The 22,510-nt window shown below is 40.1% G+C and overlaps 3 protein-coding genes across 3 annotated transcripts; all 3 read left to right on the top strand.

The window, feature by feature from the left end:
* LOC105703205 (trypsin-1) lies at positions 1-4,190 on the top strand. The gene is made up of 6 exons (XM_012431414.2): positions 1-250; positions 546-634; positions 921-1,062; positions 1,565-1,678; positions 1,866-2,015; positions 3,024-4,190. The coding sequence occupies exons 1-6, from the start codon at positions 92-94 to the stop codon at positions 3,168-3,170; spliced, it is 801 nt and encodes a 266-aa protein (XP_012286837.1). The 5' UTR covers positions 1-91; the 3' UTR covers positions 3,171-4,190.
* Positions 3,839-12,404, top strand: LOC105703210 (trypsin-7). Its single transcript, XM_012431427.1, has 7 exons — positions 3,839-3,879; positions 6,457-6,603; positions 7,161-7,231; positions 7,333-7,421; positions 7,493-7,631; positions 8,246-8,509; positions 9,510-12,404. Exons 2-7 carry the CDS (start codon positions 6,555-6,557, stop codon positions 9,654-9,656), a joined length of 759 nt encoding a protein of 252 aa, XP_012286850.1. The 5' UTR covers positions 3,839-3,879; positions 6,457-6,554; the 3' UTR covers positions 9,657-12,404.
* Positions 12,405-14,300: 1,896 nt separating this feature from the next.
* On the top strand, positions 14,301-17,046 carry LOC105702465 (trypsin-7). The gene is made up of 6 exons (XM_012430054.1): positions 14,301-14,354; positions 14,412-14,521; positions 14,826-14,964; positions 15,038-15,151; positions 15,649-15,832; positions 16,206-17,046. Exons 1-6 carry the CDS (start codon positions 14,301-14,303, stop codon positions 16,373-16,375), a joined length of 771 nt encoding a protein of 256 aa, XP_012285477.1. The 3' UTR covers positions 16,376-17,046.
* Positions 17,047-22,510: the final 5,464 nt, after the last annotated feature.

The following is a 22,510-nucleotide window of genomic DNA, read 5'->3' as shown; positions in this document are numbered from 1 at the left end:
CACTACACAATGAGACTATCTTGTCTTATCAGAGGAAATCCAGGTACATTATCGCTGATACCTCCAGCAAAGGCAATCAGTTTCGGTCGTAATGTTTCGCTGGTCAGTAATGTCGTTTGGTGAAAAGATTCACGGGATGTCAAAGACCGTCTTAGTTTTCATAATTTCCCTTTCGGTATCGCCCATTCTCGGGTTTGAATTCAAGATCATAGGCGGACAACCTGCGGCGATAGAGCGTTATCCATATCAGGTGATTATCAGTGGAGGTGGACTATTAACCTTTTGAACGCGGAGCCATTCCGACATTTGGGCGAAATTCCTATGACCGTGCAGGCGAAATTGGACCAAACGTCGGGCGCCTTTAGGCGCTCTTAGTAGCCAAAGGATTAATCGCCTTCAAGGATGTCAAGGCAGAAAAAGAATCTTTTTTGTTTCCTCATTGTCACGTATATTCTCCCCTTATCATTTATTTTAATAGACCTGTAATTATGTAACGTGATATATGGCATCTTTTTAATCTGCTTTACTTGCAACAATTGTCATAGGTGTCAATCCAGTACAATGGAGTTCACGATTGTGGCGGTTCAATAATATCTAACCGATGGATTTTGACAGCCGCTCATTGTCTCGTTGGGTGAGTGACAGAAATTAATCTGCTTATCATTTTTAAACTCTTATCTCAGCCATACAATTAGGGTTCATTTTAATTCCATTAATAATTCCTATAACGAAAATTAATTTAATTAAATTAGCTGGCTTTAACTTCTTGATTTAATTAAGGTGATATGAAAGGGTCATTCTACATATATACAAAGTCAAAATATTTATAAAGCTTTTCTCGAATCGTTGGAAACTTCAATTGTTCAAATTTGCGATTAAGGAAATCGGTGAAAATTCGACTTTAATTTCTCTCCTTTCAGGAAGACCCCAAAGGCTTTAAAAATCCGAATTGGCAGCGCTAATGTTAATCAAGGAGGTCATCTCATCTCAGGCATATCTTCCATAATTTTCCACGAAATGTACGACGACGATAGTTACGATTACGATGTCGCCCTGATAAAGGTTCTTCATCATTTTGCTGATATATTTTAAAAAATATATACATATACTTCACTATTTCAGCCCGAGAAACACAGCCAATTGTTCCTTACAGACTTTCAAACAATAAATGTCCTTTTGAATTTTCTTAAAAAGTCAGTACTTTCCGAGTTACAAGCGATTGAATTTCAGCCAATGAGAGGAGAGCGACAATCCCGACGCGCTTCTCTGATTGGTCGAACTTAAATCCCCAATAACTCGAGAACCGTCAACTTATAAAGAAAACCCAAAGAGGCATTTTTTGTGCAGATTGTTATAAGGAATCATTCTGTGCACGCCAAGTCACGATTTTTGTAGATCACGGTTCTAAGATACCAGAATAACTGTGTCCATTTCTCGGGCACTTTCTAACGCGCTGCAGAGGTGTCGATCAATTGCAGTGAAACGCATTTCCACGGTCGTTTAGAGTCTTCCAGATGACGAATGATGATCTGGACGATGGTTTTGATGACTGGTCCAATTTCAGCTGACGAAGGCTTTGCCGTTCAGCAGTTCGGCGCGCGCCGTCACCTTGGCTTCCTCTTCGTCCGCCGTGACCACGGGGCTTACGGCGGTGGTTACGGGATGGGGAAAAACCACGGTGAGTTTACGAGCTCGCTAATGGCCGAATGTCGGGAATAACTGGAACGATAAAGTTTCTTGTGGCGGCGATCGGGCGCCTTTCCTCGGCTACGAGAAAAAGTTCTTCCCGGGCGAGCGACCGACCGTGAGTTACGAGAACGGCGTTTCATCATTTCGCTAAGTGACTCGCCACATCGGTTTTCCAGCCCACCGGCTCGATGTCCACCAGGCTGCAGTCCCTGATGGTGCCCATCGTCGACCAGAAGACGTGTCAGAAGACGTATTTGCATCTGAACGTGGTCACGGACAGGATGCTGTGCGCTGGGTACATGACGGGCGGGAAGGACGCCTGCCAGGTGAGGACGTCATCCAGGGTAGCTGAAAATGACGGGGACGGATCTGATGGTCATTCTTGATCTAGGATGACGGGAGAGGGAACCCTGATCATTCGGTTGCCCGATGCACTTGAAGCCTTGATAATGGTGACCAGCAAAATGGTCATGCACGGTCGAGTCTTGATCTTTCTCTTGCAAAGTTAGGGTTTGGCCTGGTCTTGGTCTTGCTCTCTTTTCAAGACCAAAACCAAGACCAACTTTGCTCATCGTTATCTAATAACTGGGTGACGGTGTGTAGATTAGGATACCCTTGTAGAAGAGGATCTGATGGCTTGGAGGGATCTTCCAACTCCAGTCTTAGGTGTCTTTGAGCCCAACATCAGTCAGACCAAGTCTAATTTACCATCTCATCTCCAACTGGGACTCTTTCGAAGTTTAATCACCGAATGATTATGGTCCTTGTCATACAAATGTGGTTAGGGCTTGGCCTGGACTTGGTCTTGTTCTCTTTTCAAGACCAAAACCAAGACCAACTTTGCTCATCGTCATCTAATAACTGGGTGACGGTGTGTAGATCAGGATACCCTTGTAGAAAAGGGTCCGATGATTGGGAAGGATCTTCCAACTCCAGTCTTAGGTCTTTCAAAGTTTAATCACCGAATGATTATGGTCCTTGCCATACAAATGTGGTTAGGGTTTGGCCTGGACTTGGTCTTGTTCTCTTTTCAAGACCAAAACCAAGACCAACTTTGCTCATCGTCATCTAATAACTGGGTGACGGTGTGTAGATCAGGATACCCTTGTAGAAGAGGGTCCAATGACTTGGAGGGATCTTCCAACTCCAGTCTTAGGTGTCTTTGAGCCCAACATCAGTCAGACCAACTCCCATTTACCATCTCATCTCCAACTGGGACTCTTGCAGAGTCTAATCACCGAATGATTACGGAAAACCTCAAATCAGTCCCGATCATCCCTTTCACAAGCATCATAGGTGAAGCACCAAAATGAACTGTCGACTCTTTTCCCTAGGGTGACTCTGGAGGACCTTTGGTGCACAACGGGAGGCAGGTGGGAATAGTGTCCTGGGGAGCAAAATGTGCATCACCAGGATATCCTGGCGTCTACACTCGCGTATCCTCGGTGCGAAGTTGGGTAACGAAAAAAGCCGGAGTGTAAGGGACCCCGCCATTATCTTAGCAGTAAAGAAGGAAAGCCTCGGATAGGAGGTACTTGTTGCAACACAACATCCTTGGCGTGTAATTGTTTGTTGATCCTGGCGAGAATGGGAGGTTTCTAGAGCGCCGCTTGAAGTTAACGACACGCGTAACGAGCGTTGTGTCTCGGTAACGAGACCAGCCTAGAATTGAGAGCCGCTGAGGCTAATTATCGATATTACATCAGGCTGTAAAACCGATCCTAGCTCCGGCATTTTCTGGGAAGGCTGCGAAGTTTACAGGATTGTTCCTCGGCGCGACTTTGTCGTCCAACTTTGTCGCGACGCCACGTGGCAGAGCTCTCTCGCCGGGGAAAAGTCGGAAAATCGGTCCTCGTCTTCAAAGATTTCCCCCCCAGCGAGGAGGAACTCTTCAAGGTCTGTCGGGAAATGTCGGAATATCGGGTTTGAAGATTTTTCCTGGGGAGGAGGATCCTTTCTCGTACTTTCTAGGACTGGTTCCTCCAACGCGATCGTGTCTTCGGGTCCGTTCCAGTGTCTTCCGGTTGTCTACGCCGCCATTTTGGCTTTCTGAATTTCCTCTTTTCGATTTTCCGGGGGCAGTGGGGGACCTACGGAAAGTGCTGATTGTTAAAACAGGACAATTGTTGCTGAAATGTTGCCCAGACGCCTGGAATCGTGAACGCAGATTTCGTCGGTTCTTTTGGTGTGGTGAGTTCGCCGGAAGTGGTCACTATTTAGTATTATTTTAGCCATTGTTCGCCATTTAGTATAGTAAAGATAACTAGTAATCCTTATCGGAAGAGGGCCAAGGTGATTTTAATTTGCACTTATGGGTGGCAGTTAATAATAGATACGGCTTGGTAATGTTTATTAAAGGGATTAAGTTCGATAGCAACTATCGTGGCAGAATTGGAAGCAACTAATATTTTTCATTACGTGATATTTATTACTGGCAATTTTAATTTCTTTCTAATATATTAATCAATAGTTAGAAATTACAAAAAGGAATCAGTAGGTGCCGACACTTTTAGGAAAACTAACCTAACCTAACCTAACCTAACCTAAACTAGCACTACAACTTTAATATAGCACATGCATGCAATTTATCTCAATAATGGTTCGCCAGGAAACATATCAAAGCCTTATCAACAAAAAATCTGAATTCCAAAGAATGAAAGCGCTTTTCCGAAATATTTTATAAATATAAATTCTCCGCAACTGTGTTAAATCGGAAATATAGTTACAACGTTGTGATAATTATTTAATAACTCCTGTAAATTCCAGCTGACGAAGTTAAAAATATTTTCATACATTTTATTAATTCAACAAAGTATATTGTGACGATGATATGTTAAACATTTTCTTTCTGTTAGTGGATTTTAAAATTGTGAAAAATAATGAGCCTTAAGAGATAATAAATTGTTAAGTGGTGTATTAGTAATATCACTCTGGTTTAGTTTCTTCGTATTCCGTGGGACGCAAAACAATTATTTATAAATAATAGACTGTGTTATGAAAAAATGTTTTAGGATTTAGTTTCTTCGTATTCCGTGGGACTTAGAACAATTATTTATAAATAATGGACTAGTGATGTGTAATGAAAAAATGTTTTAAGGTTTAGTTTCTTCGTATGCCGTGGGACGTAAAACAATTATTTATAAATAATAGACTGTGTTATGAAAAAATGTTTTAGGGACGGAAGAATCGAAATGCGCGCCGCAAAATTGACATTTCTCCTCGGTGGATTTACCTTTTCTCTGACAATGATAAGTAGTTAAGCTCGGCATTAAAGGCTATGAATAATTAGGCGTAATAATTCCCAGGATTTTCTCGTTAATTATCGAGTTGTCGCGGATCCTCATGGAGGACAGAGCGGATTACCGGAAGTCCGGAAATGGGGAGGTAGTTGCTCTTCTCGGTGTTAGGATCGCTACTAGCCATGCTTTCGATATAGTTGCCGGCAATCAATAACCCCAAGCTATCAGGAATGTTGGCTAATAGTTCGACACCCTGCTTCCCTTGGGTTCGACCAGGGCTTTCCAGCAACAATGAATGATGCGCCTTGTATCACGAGCCTTTGTTGAAATTGTTTAAGACAAATATCTCCCAAATCATCCGACTCTGTATAGTTGTTTATATATTGATACATAACATCGAAATATCAAAAGTTGTTGGAGAACTTCTGATTGAAGATATGCACCATTGTTGCTTGTTGCGGAACAATTGTTCAAGACAAATGTCTCCAAAATAATCAGAGTTTGTATAGTTGTTTATATATTGATACATAACGTCGAAATATCAAAAGTTGTTGCAGAACTTCTGATTGAAGATATGCACCATTGTTGCTTCTTGCGGAACAATTGTTCAAGACAAATGTCTCCAAAATAATCCGACTCTGTATAGTTGTTTATATATCGATACCTAACTAGACATCGAGATATTAAAAGTTGTTAGAGAACTTTTTAAGAAAGACATGCACCATTGTTGCATTTTGTTGGGATGATAAATAACTATTTATAAGAATTTATTTAATATAAACATTTATATTAAATAAATTATATTTAATATAAAATAATCTAAAGGATTTTTCCGAACGCCTGTCATTAATTCATTAAAATGACTTCCGGTAAATACTGCATTAAAAACAGCTGATGAGATGAATCATTCCTTTAAGACTCTACAGTGCAGAAACTCTATTACAAAATAAAAAAAAAAAAAAAACAGAACATAAAATGTCATAATACCTTTAGTAACGAGTGATGAAACTTGTTAGCAGTTCTTTTTTTATTAACTTTAACGATGACTCCATCTATTCAAGATGAGACGGTTTTCCGAAATCGGTGATTAATTACGTTCTAAGAAATCCAGGTCATCGTCATTAGCTGTCTTTAAAGAAACGTCATCCAAATCATTTTATGTTAATCACTTCGTTCTAACAAAAATTAAACCTCACTCATTTGGCATAAATACCACCGATAAAATTCTATTTTTAAACAAAGGTCTCCCGCCATATTGAATTCACTTAGAGGTTGTAAAATTCCGTAAAATGGGTTAAGCTAATTGTAAGCGTCCGACAAAATATTTTTACGGTGTGGACAATGTAACATGTAAAATGCATAATGCATGGTTAAGGTACTTGTCAAAGAGGTCATATATAATTGCATGGCAGTGCTTCAATAATCCGGCTTTATTACAAACGTGCAGCCATTTTCTCGGACGAATTTCCTTTAGTCGGTAATTAGGCTGGGCAAAAAGTAGGTCGAGATGGATTCCCTTTTTTTCCAGATTACAGTGGCCATTTCGATTAGAAATCAATTAACCCACTTAGGTTAAAAGAGAAGAGCCTTGCAAGCAGGACGCATAGTTCGTTCAGAGGCGCCATCATGTTTACTTCTTCGTGGGTCTTCGCGGCCATTTTTATTCTGGGCAATGGTGAGTCCTAACCTCAAACTACTTGAAGAGCAAGAAAAAAAATCCACTGGATAAATCAGCTGATAGAATGAACACCAGAAATTCTTATGCATGTTTACCTTTCATTTATTTTGCAGTGGTAAACATGGTAATAAAGGTTTAGTGACATAAAAAGCAATAAATCAACTAATACAATGAACACCAGAACTTATGCACGTTTACCTTTCATTTATTTTGTAATGGTAAACATGTTAATTAATCTTAAGTGACATAAAAAGCGGTTCATTAAGGGGATATGAAAGTGGAGTCAATCGTTCATGAAACATTTCCCCAAACTGGGTTCACCGAATCGTATGAAACTTTAGAACGTGAACATGAAAACTATAAGGAAGGTCCTGACACCCATGAAATTTGATTTTTTATTTAAAAAAAAAATTATCAAAACGTCCGTAAATAAATTTTGTAGAAAATTGAACTTTCGTGAGTGTCAGAATCTTATATGGCTTATCTGGATATTAATAGTGCATAAAAAATGTAAACTTTGGCTTCTTTAAGTTCTACTTCTAATTGTTTATTAGGAGTTTTCGGCGAAGAAAGTGGTCGCATTGTTGGAGGACAAACGACGACGATAGAGCGATACCCTTATCAGGTGAATTTCATATATTTTTTTTTGTCCAGCGAAAGTCAAGAAGATAATATAAATAATTAATTTAGTATAGACTATTTCATGTTTATGGTAATTATTTTCAGGTGTCTTTGCGATACAATAACCGACACATTTGCGGTGGGGCCATACTTAGTGAAAAGTGGGTGATAACAGCAGCACACTGTGTCAAAGGGTGGGTTAAAAAAATTGTTTAAACATATTAAGGAAGACGTACTGTTTATAAAAATTGAATATCATTATTAGGCCGTTCGCTCGAAATTTTTCCGTGAAAGTTGGCTCCTCGAATCTGGACGCAAAAGGAACTGTTGTTCAGGCTGAACAAATCATCATCCACGAGAGTTATGATAAGAATCTTTCCGATTTTGATATCGCATTAATTCGGGTAAGTCACTAAAATTATTTTTCCCTTGATTTGTATTATTCTGGATTATTGTTTAACTGAAAATGTTCCCTGAGTGGAGTTTATGAGTATTGGGATTCTGAATGTTCATGGAACGTGTTAAATTGTTTATGGGAGACTTGTATGTTTCGGGCTCGAAATTTATACGCGGACATGGTGCTATCATAATCGGGAATATCCAATGAATAAATCAGCGAATGAATTGGCCCATGAATGTTCCATGAATGTTTCATGAACATTAACGTCTTGGGTTGACGTCACATCTGCCACTCGGCGAACGTATCAGTTTCATATCGTCGGCATATTTTTTAAATTAAAATAAAGCTACTTTTATTTTTAAAAAAATATTCCAAATGCTCTATGAACAATTTGAGAACATTTTTAAGGCAGGGACATTTACATAGTGTCATTAGAACAATAGAAAATGAATATGAAATTATTACAATGATCTTAAAGTGTTCATATTAATCTTTCTGGGTACATGTTATCAGGGCTGAAATTACACACGTACATGAACATATTATGACAGGGGCTATCCAATGAATAAATCTATGAACATTATTCAACATATCTTTCATGAAGATTAATGACTTTAGTTGGAGTCACCACTGACACTAAATGACCATGTCAGTCCAATCTCTCTGCCATCATTGACAGAGCGCTACTCCAGTGGCACCGTGGCAACTGTCACAGGTTGGGGTGCCATGAGAAGTAATGGCAAACTGTCAAACCAGCTGAGAACTGTCAGCGTTCCCTTGGTCTCACGAACAGAGTGCTCTTCATTGTATGGGAAACAATTGATAACCGAAAGGATGCTCTGCGCCGGATACGTCAGGACCGGCGGCAAGGATTCCTGTCAGGTGAGAAATCTGTTCATCATTAGATACCTCCTTCGTTAGGACGTCATCGTCATCGGTGCTTCACCTTTTCACTCTAATTGCATTTCATTTCATTGTAAACATGCATTGGAAGGTGCAGATCGGAAGATCAGCATCAAACCTCTACTGTTGGTCTGCGCCAGTTTGCTCATTGTTCGTTTCTTATCGTTGTTCCTTTGGATCGCTGTTTAGTTTAGCATTTTCCTTCTTCGTCCACAGAGAGACAGTGGATTGGTGCTCTACATGTTCACTCTAATTCTATTTAATTTCATTGTAAACATGCGTTGGAAGGTGCAGATCAAAAGATCAGCATCGAACCTCTACTGTTGGTCTGCGCCAGTTTATTTATTGTTCCTTTCTGATTGTTGTCCTCTGGACCGCTGTTTAGTTTACAATTTTCCTTCTTCGTCCACAGAGAGACAGTGTATTTGTGTTTCACATGTTCACTCTAATTCCATTTAATTTCATTGTAAACATGCGTAGGAAGGTGCGGATCAGCATCGAACCTCTACTGTTGGTCCGCGCCAGTTTATTTATTGTTCCTTCCTTATCGTTGTTCCTCTAGACCGCTGTTTAGTTTACAATTTTCCTTCTTCGTCCACAGAGAGACAGTGGATTGCTGCTCCACATGTTCACTCTAATTCCATTTAATATCATTGTAAACATGCGCTGGAAGCTGCGGATCAGCATCAAACCTCTACTGTTGGTCGGCGACAATTTGTTCATTGCTCTTCCCTCATCGTTGTTCCTCCGGACCGCTGTTTAGTTTAGAATTTTCCTTCTTCGTCCACAGGGAGACAGTAGATTTGTGCTTCACATGTTCACTCTAATTCCATATAATTTAATTGTAAACATGCGCTGGAAGCTGCGGATCAGCATCAAACCTCTACTGTTGGTCGGCGACAATTTGCTCATTGTTCTTCCCTCATCGTTGTTCCTCTGAACCGCTGTTTAGTTTAGAATTTTCCTTCTTCGTCGACAGGGAGACAGTGGAGGACCACTCGTCCAGAATGGGAAATTGATCGGCATAGTGTCCTGGGGAATGGGATGTGCAGAGCCCTACTACCCAGGAGTCTACACCCGCGTCGCCGCGATGAGGTCCTGGATCTCGCAGAAGACTGACTTATGAACCAAGACTCCTCTCCTGGGCATCGACGGCGACCTCTTCTAGAGCTCCTCGAGGAGGTTTCGATCCGGGGTATCCAAAGCATCTCGAGATTCTAGGAGTGTCCTGCTCCTCTAGAAGATGGCTTCTTAAGGGCCATCGAAAGCCTGGAGGCGCCCAACGTCCCGACGCCTGCAATGCGCTTACAATGTACACCTACACCATCGGTATATCTTTACACCAGCTGAAAAGACATTTAAAAAAAGATCAAGAAAAAAAGTTCACCAGCACGAACCATTGCAAATCAGACATTTGGCAAACGAACGCCACCACGTATCTGGAGTCTTGCTTGGTGCCCGACGCAACTTCTTCATTTTTTAAGGGGATGTCAAAGGCGGTAAAAAATATATTCTACGTCGATATATTAAAATTCATATGTACCCATTTTGGTGGGAAGGTCATTTTGAATCCTCAAGTGGGAACATAAGGCGGTAAAAAATATTTTCTACGTTGATATATTAAAATTCATATGTACGCTTTTTGGGTGGGAAGGTCATTTTGAATACTCAAGTGCGTCAGGTTACCGTCATTTATATTTATGTTGAAGTCTTTTACAGTCCACTTTGATAATTATACGAACTGAAGCGTTCCATGTCATTTCGGTAAAGTAATGACGAAGAGGTCGAGATTTATAAATGGGTTATAAACCCACTCCGAATCGATCAGGTCGAACGTCTAAATCTAAAGACAGATAACTGAAGTTAAATAGAAATAATAAGTTTGGAGGAGGTTCATAAACACTAGTTAAAATCGGAAATTGCTGTCAAATCTCTGATAACGGAACTGGGAAATCCGTAATGTGTAATCATCTTATTACGGTCTTTTCTTCGCGTTTGTTATCATTATCTCCGAAAGACATTTTTTTTTCTGCCGTATCTGTAGACATATCTTAGATTAGTTCTATTGTAGTTCGATTACGGAGTCTGTGGAATACCCAAGAGAGATGTCGAAATTTTATAATCCGATGCTGAAAGTTGAAATATATAGCGAGTAATAATAATTTATGGTAATTTCAGGCGTTAAGTTGTCTCGACTGCAGCGGCCATTTTGTAACGCTTGACACTCGACTTAAAAAACCGATTTTCTACATTTACAAGCGTTTCTTTTGCTTATTATCGTTCGCCAATATTTTCTATCCAATATTCAAATTCTAAATAGTGTAGAAATTCCTCCATTTATCGAGAAATAGTGTTTTAATTTAATTTCGAGCGCAAAATTGCGTGAGGCGTCTCCAGCCGCAGCAGCCATCTTGAAATGCTTGACGCCCGACTTAAAAAATCGATTTTCTACATTTACAAGTGTTTCCTTCGTTCATTACAGTTCACAAATATTTTCTATTCAATTCTCAAATTCTAAATAGTGTATAAACTCTTTTATTTATCGAGAAATAGTGTTTTAATTTAATTTCGAGCGTAAAATTGCGTGAGGCGTCTCCAGCCGTAGCAGCCATTTTGAAATGCTTGACATCCGACATAAAAGACCGATTTTCTACATTTACAAGCGTTTCTTTTGCTTATTATCGTTCACCAATATTTTCTATCCAATTTTCCAATTCTAAATAGTGTAGAGACTCCTCTATTTATCGAGAAATAGTGTTTTAAGTTAATTTCGAGCGTAAAATTGCGCGAGGCGTCTCCAGCCGCAGCGTCCACTGTGCCCTGGTCCTCCACTTGCGAGAGTTGCATCCACATGCGAACTTCCTCTTAGTTAATTCGTTGTAATCTGTTCGAAATTCGAAACTCATGATACTTAGTCCCAAGCAACGGCGTACCATAGCTAGTTGGAGCTTAACACGTATTTACGTGTATGCTCACGCCTTGAAAGCACCCTGGACCGGCAAATCTCGTCCGGTAGACGGCTTAAGGCGACCAAAATTCCTACATAACCTCAAAAACGCAATATTAACAGAAATCATTGGAAATCGCTAGAAATTAAAATCCTGTAACAATTTTAAGGTCGAACCGTCACTCGTTACCGAAACGCATTATTGTTTATTATATAAAATCCGACGCTATTTCCAGACTTTTAAGGCTTAAGGCGACCAAAATTCCTACATAACCTCAAAAACGCAATATTAACAGAAATCGTTGGAAATTGTTGGGGACCATTGGAATCGTTTATACCTTTGATAACACCTGTCTTATCTAAGCAAAAGGAATCAAAGCAACATAATTACTCGAGAGGCAGAACAACACATGATATCACTTTTAGAATAATCCCAATCAACTTTCCATTACAGATTTAAGACCTTCATTTGTTTTTCAGTCCCTCGAGAGATAAATGTTGCTAAGGTGAGAAATCAACATGTCCAACTAATCATATCAACGTTAATTGAAGACTCAAATCTTGCTCCACGACCCACGGGCGTGTTAAATTAATAAATGGAATAATTTAATCTAATTATTTAATATCGACACTTAATTTCATTATTAAAAGTCAGTTCTTCTTGCAACGGGCGCCTGGATTAAAATTTCTAATATTTTAAATTAATTAATCAATTATTCCATTACGTGTGTGCCTTAGAGGGAATTTACAAGATTAATGTTGTAATTGCAATTGCAAGGATTAAACAATGGGTAGTATTTTTTCCGGCCCCCAAGCGATAAAAAATATATGTCTGAAGCGACACTATGATTCATTGAAGAGTTATCAATGGATTATCGGGAATTATTTACGAGACAGTCTCTTAGTGGGCAGACGGGAATTTTAATTGCGCCGATTATGCGAAAAATAAGGTTTATTACTTTATTACGGGATTAAGGCGGCGATTTAACGTCTACCTCCTGTCTGAGTTTGCCGTTTACGCTTACTAAGATTTATATTAACTTTCGCGATATCCAATTTTTTCGGAAACAGATTTTCGAGGGATTACCGAAAGCGTATAATCATCGCTTAATCATGTTTTCGACTAATTCGTTCCGTCAAGAAATTAATCCTTTCTTGTATCTCCCTAAAAATCGTCGAATAAATAATGAGTAACGCGGTTTGCACATTGTATATTTTATAAAATGCTTTGATATACACAAATCATTAATAAAATATTTTTAAACCATGTATTAAAAAGTACTTTATTTTTTTGGAGGATTTACGTAAGGAGATATAGTTGCGAACCTTATTAACCTTCTGGCTACTAAGAGCGCCTAAAGGCGGCCGACGTTTGGTCGAGTATTGCCTGCACGGTCAGACGAGTTTCGCCCTTACGCGTTCAGGGAGTTAAAAAAAGTCAACTATTATATGAGCCATGATCTCATTATTTATTTGTTACGCTTCCGAAGATTTTTCTCAAGCATTCCAAAGCGTCCTAAAGTTTTAAGCGGGCTTTCCGAAGTTGCCAGAAAAAGTGGGTAAAACAAGGCGTGGGAAAAAAAAAAAAAGAAGAACGAGGAATTAAAAAGTACCGCCAAGTGGTGAGCAGATTTATATGCTAATAACTAGGTTAACCGAGCCATTCGCAGAGGGAATAATATTTTCCTCCTATTATCGGCCCGTATTTCGGCCGGCACATTTCAATGCATAATTTATACGAGCAGAGATAGGCAAGGAGCGAGATTTCCATATTTATCGTAATAACGTTTCCAGGATATTAATGTAACATCCAACGAGGTAAAGGGTTGCGGCTCGAGGTTGTAAAGCCCAAAGTGGACACACTTGGGTCCTCAATTAATTAAGCGGACACTTAAGCTTTTACGATACCTTGTAAATAAAGTTTTGCCACTCGTGTTGTCCCTAGCTCGTCCTAAAATCCCTAGGGAACGAAATCTGACCCCTTTCGAAACACCTCCATCCGATAAAGTCCGAACAACCTACTCCATAAATAAATAATAAATTAAAAAAAAAAATCAGAGAAATAAATTACTTTATTTATTAATTTTATATCTGGATCTCCGGCATTAGCTAAAAATCTCATAGTCGGTAAGCTCCTCAGATGTTCATCCCATGTGATAAAATATTTTACATTATTAAATACTTCTATCATTTCATAAAATATTTTGCATTATTAAATTTTCTACCTGGTATAATTTAATCGAAAGAAGCATCGCCTCAGGAAATAGATTTAAAAAATCGTCTAGTTTTAATCTGAAAATTATGCAATTTGATATGTTTAATGGTGGCGCTCTTATTTAGTAATGGATCCAATTTATTAGCCTTGAAATAATATATATATGAAATAATATATCGCGATAGCCTCCAGGGTTAAATCGGCCCACATTAAAAATAAAACCCCTCCTCTGGGGATTTCTTTAGGGATTTCTTTAGGGATTTAGATCATTCTTCCCAGCTTTGCACGTCTGCTCCGATAGGGGGGCACATTTCCTAAAAATCCAGGGAATATTCTTTACGAACGTCTAGATAAAGTCTGATACATTTCTTATCGGACAGATAATTCTTTACCGGATTTATATATACACGAGAGGTACTCCCCGGCAAGCTCAGAAGCAAAAAGTTGAGAAAATGTTCAGCAACATGTTGTACCTGATCGCAGTTGTCAGCGCTCTACTATACCGGCCATGTAAGAGAATTAGTACATTCTAATTATTTATTTATTTCTATCATATTAACNATATTATATCGTAAGTAAATTGCATTTCTGTCGGAATTATCAAAATCATGATTGATGAACGTCACTTGTCACCGAATTACATTGTTGTTAGTCCCATTATTGTTTGTATTGAAAACTTAAAATCTAGATTTGCATAACCATTTGCGGATTGCTTTCAGGCATCACTTCAATATAACGAATCATTTTTCGGGCACGATGTTCTGCACTTTTGCGGCGGGAGTATTATCAGCGAAAACTGGATCGTTACAACTGCCCAATGCGCCACTGAGTAAGAATGTAATACTATTGTATCTTCATGACTCTAGACATGTCAGGACCATCGGCAATTACACTTTCGACTTTCGTCAATGTATCCGAAGATCGATCGTCATATTTATCTTTTATCTCACCGGGTTATCGGTACACATTGCACCTGACCATCGCGCAATCGCAAAGAGGGTCATAACCAATTAAGGTGATATGAAACTGACACCCATGAACTAATTAACGACTAAATGTTAAAACAATTAAAGACGCATTAATAAACTAAGCTGAAAAATATAATATTAATGTTAAAATATGTTATTTTATAGGTTAGAAAAGGAGGAACTGCAAGTGCGAGTTGGGTCAAAGTATTACTACGAAGGTGGCCAGATTCACTTAGTCGCTGACATCTTAGTACATCCTAATTACAGCGAAGCACATAATGACTTCGACGTGGGACTACTTAGGGTAATTTTCTACCGAGGATTTAATGTAATTACTTTTGGAATTAACGTTTATATGAAAATCATTCGATTTCTAGCTGGCTAGTAACATCACCTTCGACAACCAAACACTGCCAATAAGGTTACCTCCACCCGATATGGAAATTGCAAACGAAGAAATGATTGCTGTTGTCGGATGGGGGGCAATAAAGGTAATTGCGCAATGTTAACGTGTTTAGTATGCGCCATCATTGATGAAAATCACCTGCGATGCGTGGAATTGAAGCAATTAGTCGTTTGATTGGTTGTGGATATTGCGACACTGTGCTGTGCCAAGCGAAAGATACATCGGTCATTTATCTTCATTTCTTCTTTAATAGTACTTTGTAGAAAAAAGTACACCGTATAAACATTATACGGAAGAATGAGTACTACAACTTTTGTATAAAGCTTTTTCTTATAAAGTTCGACATTAAGAAGTTAAACTCATCCGAATTCATAGAAATCGTAATGACGATCCCCTTGCTTATCATGGCCACTTTGTTGTAAAAAGGAAATGTTTCTTTTTTTTCGCTTCAAATGTTCATTAATGTTCATTATTTGGAACTTTCAATGTTCATAGGTGTTTATTTGGAACTTTCAATGTGCATAAATGTTTCTTTGGAACTTTCAATGTTCATCCATGCTTATTTGGAATTTCATTTGGCAGAATCTCGGAAACTTCTCGGGGGAAATTCGCAGCACTAAAGTGATGAAGATCGACAATGACAAATGCAGACTCGTTTACGGAAATTTCTCCGTAACTGACCGGATGTTTTGCACAAATGTAGATGGCGCTGGACCATGTATGGGTGATTCTGGATCTCCGGCATTAGCTAAAAATCTCATAGTCGGTAAGCTCCTCAGATGTTCATCCCATGTGATAAAATATTTTACATTATTAAATACTTCAATCTTTTATCATTTATTTAACATGCGCGAACGGCACCGAGCACTTATCACCAAATTGCAGTACTTAAATATGATAAATGTTGTTTTAATAATTTAAAAGACCCCAGAATATATTGTCCGTGCATGTTATTTTACCAATGGTAGTTTATATTATTTATATCCTTTTATCATACACATATCATGCACGAACGTCACCCACCACTTATCACCAAATTTCATTACTTCAATTTGATAAATGTTCTAGTAATTGAAAAGACCCCGGAATATATTGTCCATATATGTTGTTTTACTAATATTAATTTATATTATTTACAGGAATAGTGTCATGGAGTCATAAATGTGCAGAAGCCGAGTACCCGTCCGTCTTTGTCAACGTGCCAATCATTTCAGGATGGATAACAAATGTGACAGGCGTGTCATCGACCAGCAGAATGACATACAGTGCGGGATTATTAATATTGGCAATATTATTAGGACTGACATAATTATTAACTAATATTATAGTATAATAGACGATCTGAGTCTCTTCTTCGGGCTATCGCGGTCGACCTTGTTATCGAGCTTAATCTCGCGGACGAATGATAAGGAAGAAGGCGCGATCAGTGACGTAGTGATAATTCGATGTCGGAATTTATCCTGATCGATAAGTCGAAATTATGTCGGTCGATGAGGTGTCTGATATCGGAAGATGTCCCGAAGTCCAACCTATCAAAAATATATCCGATTGATTGATAATCGCTAACCCTTAAACGGATATTAGGTCATTTTTGGCCATCGTCATGAAATGAAATATTTCATACCTGGAAATCGAAAAATATTGTCCGAATTTTAATGCCGATCGTCAATTTTAACCGAATTAAATTATTCTTTGTCATATGTAATCGGCTAATTATCTGAACAATTAGTCGATTTCATATGAATTAGAATAGTCCCTCGCGAAAAATGATATAATTGTCACACAAGAGTATAGAGTCACTTTCAACATATTTTCTGACAATTATTAATCGTTAACTACGGGAGAATATGATAAAGTGTCAAATTGCATATGCAAAGTGCGGATTCAGGATTTCATGACATTGGCTCAAAATTGATAAATTTCTGTTTAAACGAACTGTCGGAGGCATCGAGTGCGGATTCGTACAAATTTCTGTGATCAAATGAGACCTGTACATTGTTAATTAATTATTATAATAAACCAAGTAATGTGTGTATAGAGAAACATGCTCGAACGATTAAATGAAACTGAAACATTTCAAACTTTACAACGTGAATGGGCTATAAGGAAGGTCCAGACCCTCGTGAAATTTCATTTTTTAACAACAAATCTTCAAAACATCTATGAACAAATCTAAGAAAAATCGAAATTTCATGGGCGTCAGGATTCTGCACCGAAGAAAAGTTTCATGAACTCTTGGATGCCGCTTTCACACCCCCTTAAATCTTCGGATTTCATCTGCAACACTCACAAATATTTTTAGCCCTTAAAGAAGGTCCCTCCCCTCGTGAAATTTCATTTTTTAACAACAAATCTTCAAAACATCCATGAACAAATGTAAGAAAAATCGAAATTTCATGGGCGTCAGGACCTTCCTTATAGCCTCCAGATGAACGTTGTAAGGTTAGAAAGGATTCAGCACCGGCGAAAGGTTTCATGAACTCTTGGATGCCACTTTCACATCCCCTTAATCCAACTTAATTCCATCCATAATCCGTCATTTGGGATGAAACTTGAATTTTCAAGAGAGAATTTTCAAGAGACGGAGACTTCCGAAGAAATTTCCCCACCCATGGACATTCTTTCCTCCCTTGGAAGGAGCTCCCCTATCCTGGGTCTGGCTCTATTAACCCTTCGGCGAGTCTCATAAGGGTTGGTACGTGCTCCGAGCCACGCGTTACGAGAGAACATAATATCAGAATGCGGTGTCGCAAGGGACTACGCCGCAGGGAGGCGCTTATTGCGACAATTTGGCAAGATCTCGACAATATTAGTGTCGCAAGCCGCCGCAGTTACCCGCGACGGTGGCTCCCTCTTCGGCAGGTACGGAAAGTTTCAGACAATTCGGTGGGCCCATTTTTCATGAAAGCTTTATTAATATTTTAACATTCTTTTACGTATATACCACAGTTTCATGTCACCTTAAGGTGATATGAAATAATGATATATACCCTACCTTATACCACGTAATGAACCTTCAAATTATTCGGGGCACCCAATTCAGAGAAAAGTTTCATAAATATCTCAAAATTTCATAAATATCTCAACATTTCATAAATATCTCAAAATTTACTTTCATGCTTCATCGCTTTAATGTTTAGCCTCTATTTCGATCTTATAGTTTCCTAACAGGGATTATCTTTATTACCATTCCTTAGTACTATTACGGCTTTACGTAATTCGTGTAATAAGGGCAAATTTACGTGTTTGCGCGTTCGTCTCGGCGGGTCTGGAAACTTAATAACGTAAAGCCCGGTCCACACGTGACAACGCGACACGTGACTTGCACGTAGAGACGAGATTACCCCAAGCTGTCTTTCTGGGTTAATCTTCTCGTCCCTCGACCCGTTGAATAAAAAACCCCTCTTTTAATAAGGATTTTTAATGTGACAGGACTTGAAAGGTACCTGATTTTCAGGTACCCTTTAAACTATTTCAGGTACTTTTACTGCAGGCTTGCAGGTACATTTTAGAGGTTCTTAGGTACCGTTTAGAGGTTTTGAGGTACCTTTAAAAGGTACCTGATTTTCAGATACCCTTTAAAATGCTTCAGGTACTTTTGCTGCAGGTTTTCAGGTACTTTGCAGAGGTTTTCAGGTACTTTGCATAGGTTGTCAGGTACCTGCAAAAGGTACCTGATTTTCAGATACCCTTTAAAATGCTTCAGGTACTTTTGCTGCAGGTTTTCAGGTACTTTGCAGAGGTCTTCAGGTACTTTGCAGATGTTTTCAGGTACCTTTAAAAGGTACCTGATTTTCAGATACCCTTCAAAATGCTTCAGGTACTTCCACTACAGGGTTTCGGGTACTTTTTAGAGATTTTCAGGTACCTTAAAAAGGTACCTGATTTCCAAATCACCTTTAAAATGCTTCAGGTACTTCCACTTCAGGGTTTCAGGTACTTTTTAGAGATGTTCAGGTACCTTAAAAAGGTACCTGATTTCCAAATACATCACCTTTAAAATGCTTCAGGTACTTCCACTTCAGGGTTTCAGGTACTTTTTAGAGATGTTCAGGTACCTTAAAAAGGTACCTGATTTCCAAATACCCTTCAAAATGCTTCAGGTACTTCCACTTCAGGGTTTCAGGTACTTATTAGAGATTTTCAGGTACCTTGAAAAGGTACCTGATTTCCAAATACCCCTTAAAATGCTTCAGGTACTTCCACTACAGGTTTTCAGGTACCTTAAAAAAAAGTACCTGATTTTCGGGTACTTTGTGAAGATTTTCAGGGTCCACGGAAGGGCTTCGTTACGAGCGATATCGTCGATTGGATTGGAAAAAAACGAATGTATAACAGATAAAAGATAAGTTTATTTATAATGCAACTAGAGAATACAGGCTTCGGTTGATTATAGTTACCGTAAGTACATAGCGAGCGACAGGTGTTGGGTAACTATAGTTACCATAAGTACATAGGGAGCGACAGGTGTTAGGTGACTATAGTCACTGTAAGTACGATCTCTCGATAAAATCTGCATTTTAAAGATTTTGTCTCCATGAACATTGTCAGTCGCAGTTTTATGAAACGCACAAGCTCGTGAGAAGGAAGCGAACGTCGCCAAGTATTATATATATATATATATATATATATACATTTAATATTAATAAAATTGACAATACAACGCAGAGTCTAGACTTCGAGTGTCCTTCTCCTCTTTCCGGTGCTCGAATGGCGGAAGCTGCAACGCAGCGAGTCTGGATTCAATGTCAGCATTAGGGCGAAGGAGGATGCAGCCGATGCGGTGCATACGTCGATGCATAAATCATAAGGGCCATATTACGTCTGCGAGACACGTGTCTGGTGTGCGCCTTGGAGATCCGCCTACGGAAGTGCCGAATTTTTATATTTTCCGGTAATTCCGGTTCATGTCCCACCTTCGACCCTTGTTGTGTCGCAACGAGAACTGTTCGTCCGTACAAGAGGCGGTGGTTCCTTTATTTCGGACTGGGCGCTTCCATTTCGTCCTGTCGTCTCCTTCCTGACGGTCCATTGAAAATATGGCCGTCCACTCGCGCCGAATCCTAAAAGCCATCCCGGCGTATCACCGCCAACAACGCAAACCAACTCGAAACCTGCAAAGATAGGGGAGATTTATTAATGGTAACCGACGTTGGCAGGGATGCCCGTAACTTTCCTGGGGGTAATGTGTCCGGAGCCGTGGCTGCGTCGCGCGCCAAATACTTTTGGACTCACGCTGCGAGAGACGTGAGTTCTATACCCACCGCGAGTACTAACTAAGGTTTATGAACCTTAGCTCGTCTTCTTCCTGATTGAAAATATGGCCGTCCACTCGCGCCGAATCCTAAAAGCCATCCCGGCGTATCGCCGCCAACAACGCAAAACAACTCGAAACCTGCAAAGATAGGGGAGATTTATTAACGGTAACCGACGTTGGCAGGGATGCCCGTAACTTTCCTGGGGGTAATGTGTCCGGAGCCGTGGCTGCGTCGCGCGCCAAATACTTTTGGACTCACGCTGCGAGAGACGTGAGTTCTATACCCACCGCGAGTACTAACTAAGGTTTATGAACCTTAGCTCGTCTTCTTCCTGATTGAAAATATGGCCGTCCACTCGCGCCGAATCCTAAAAGCCATCCCGGCATATCGCCGCCAACAACGCAAAACAACTCGAAACCTGCAAAGATAGGGGAGATTTATTAACGGTAACCGACGTTGGCAGGGATGCCCGTAACTTTCCTGGGGGTAATGTGTCCGGAGCCGTGGCTGCGTCGCGCGCCAAATACTTTTGGACTCACGCTGCGAGAGACGTGAGTTCTATACCCACCTCGAGTACTAAGGTTTATAAACCTTAGCTCGTCTTTGTTATAAACCTTAGCTCGTCTTCGTTATAAACCTTAGCTCGTCTTCGTTATAAACCTTAGCTCGTCTTCGTTATAAACTTTAGCTCGTCACCTTCCTGACGCTCCATTAAAAGTATGATCGTCCTCTCGCGGCGAATTCTCAAAACCATCCCGGCATATCGCCGCCAACAACGCAAACCAACTCGAAACCTGCAAAGATAGGGAAGATTTATTAATGGAAACTAACTTTCCTGGGGATAATGTTTCCGAAGTCATGGTTGCGTCGCGCGCCAAATACTTTTGGACTCACGCTGCGCGCGACGTGAGTTCTATACCCACCTCGAGTACTAGAACTAAACATTTCTATTTATGAAACAAATGAAATAGGAAATTACTAACGTATTAAAATCGATTAGCAATCTTAGAATCTAATGAACAGATGAATTATACCGGCAAAAGGCAAAGTGAATGTATTTGGCGCGACCCTCAACCGCATTTTCATAAATTGAGGGGAGAGTGTACATTACCTCACGTGGAAATTTCCTGTACTTTGGTTTTCACTTATACATTCTCATACAATGCTTGAGCGATTGTATTAAACGACAGACCAATACTGCGCGTCTTCGTAACTGTATAAAATGTGAAAATTTCATCCGTTATTCTGAAATTTCAACGTAAATTAGCATTTAGCCCGGGTTTAAACATGGCGGACGGCACGGTAAACGTTCCCTCGTTGGTTCCCCGCATAAAGGCAATGACGCAACGAATATGAGGGGGCCAATCTTAAAAGCTAACCTCAAAGCGAGTCTCGCGAGCCCCGCGAGTTTCGTCGGATTAATTTCCGACGTAGCGGAGGATCGACAAAGGACGATGTTACCGAAAAGTTACACCGAGGCGCCCCGACGGTCTCGCCACCATGGCGGCGCTTTAACCGCTGCAGAATTCCCCGTAGTGGCATGCTCCCGGAATGGAATTTCAAGCCCTTTACCGCGTGCCACGTCGGGATAAACTTTTAATACGGAATTCTTCACGCAGGGAACGTCTCGTGCAGATATCCCAAGGAATTCCGTGTAGCCGAATAAGTGGAAATGGAATTAACTTTCGCGAGGTGGGAGCACGGAGGAGCGGACGGTGGCGCGCCTGTCGGTGGCGTCGATAACTATTCGAATCTGGAACCTCGGTATGATCTAATTGGAATTCCTATCGAGTCTCGTTAACGGATTTTGGGGGGATTTCACCCGGAAAAAGGTAACGTTGAAGACCCTCCGAATCGTTTCATTAATAATTAAGAACGGAGGACTCGTCGGGGAATATTAATTTGGGAATTTTGTCATCTCGTCGCTGTGGAAGTCGGTTTAGAGACTGCGTCAGGGCCGACCGAAATTGCGGGGGCGAGATAAACAATTACGAGGAAATACGACTGCGGAAAAACACTCCGGGGAAATAGGAGGCCGCGTGTCGACGCGATGCCCATCCACGGGAATAAACGCCCCCGACGCCCGGCGTCGACAGGCGTCGCCGAGCCCTCTGCGAAGCCTCTCGAGTAATTAGTCAAACAACCTCCGGTCGTGTCGATCCTCTGAATTCGACTCGCGGACATTT

Source organism: Orussus abietinus, unplaced genomic scaffold, assembly GCF_000612105.2.
Source record: "Orussus abietinus isolate OABI.00-Male unplaced genomic scaffold, Oabi_2.0 scaffold298, whole genome shotgun sequence".
Lineage (NCBI taxonomy): Eukaryota > Metazoa > Arthropoda > Insecta > Hymenoptera > Orussidae > Orussus > Orussus abietinus.
Note: the sequence above shows the minus strand (reverse complement) of the source record. Positions and strands in the feature narration are given on the sequence as shown.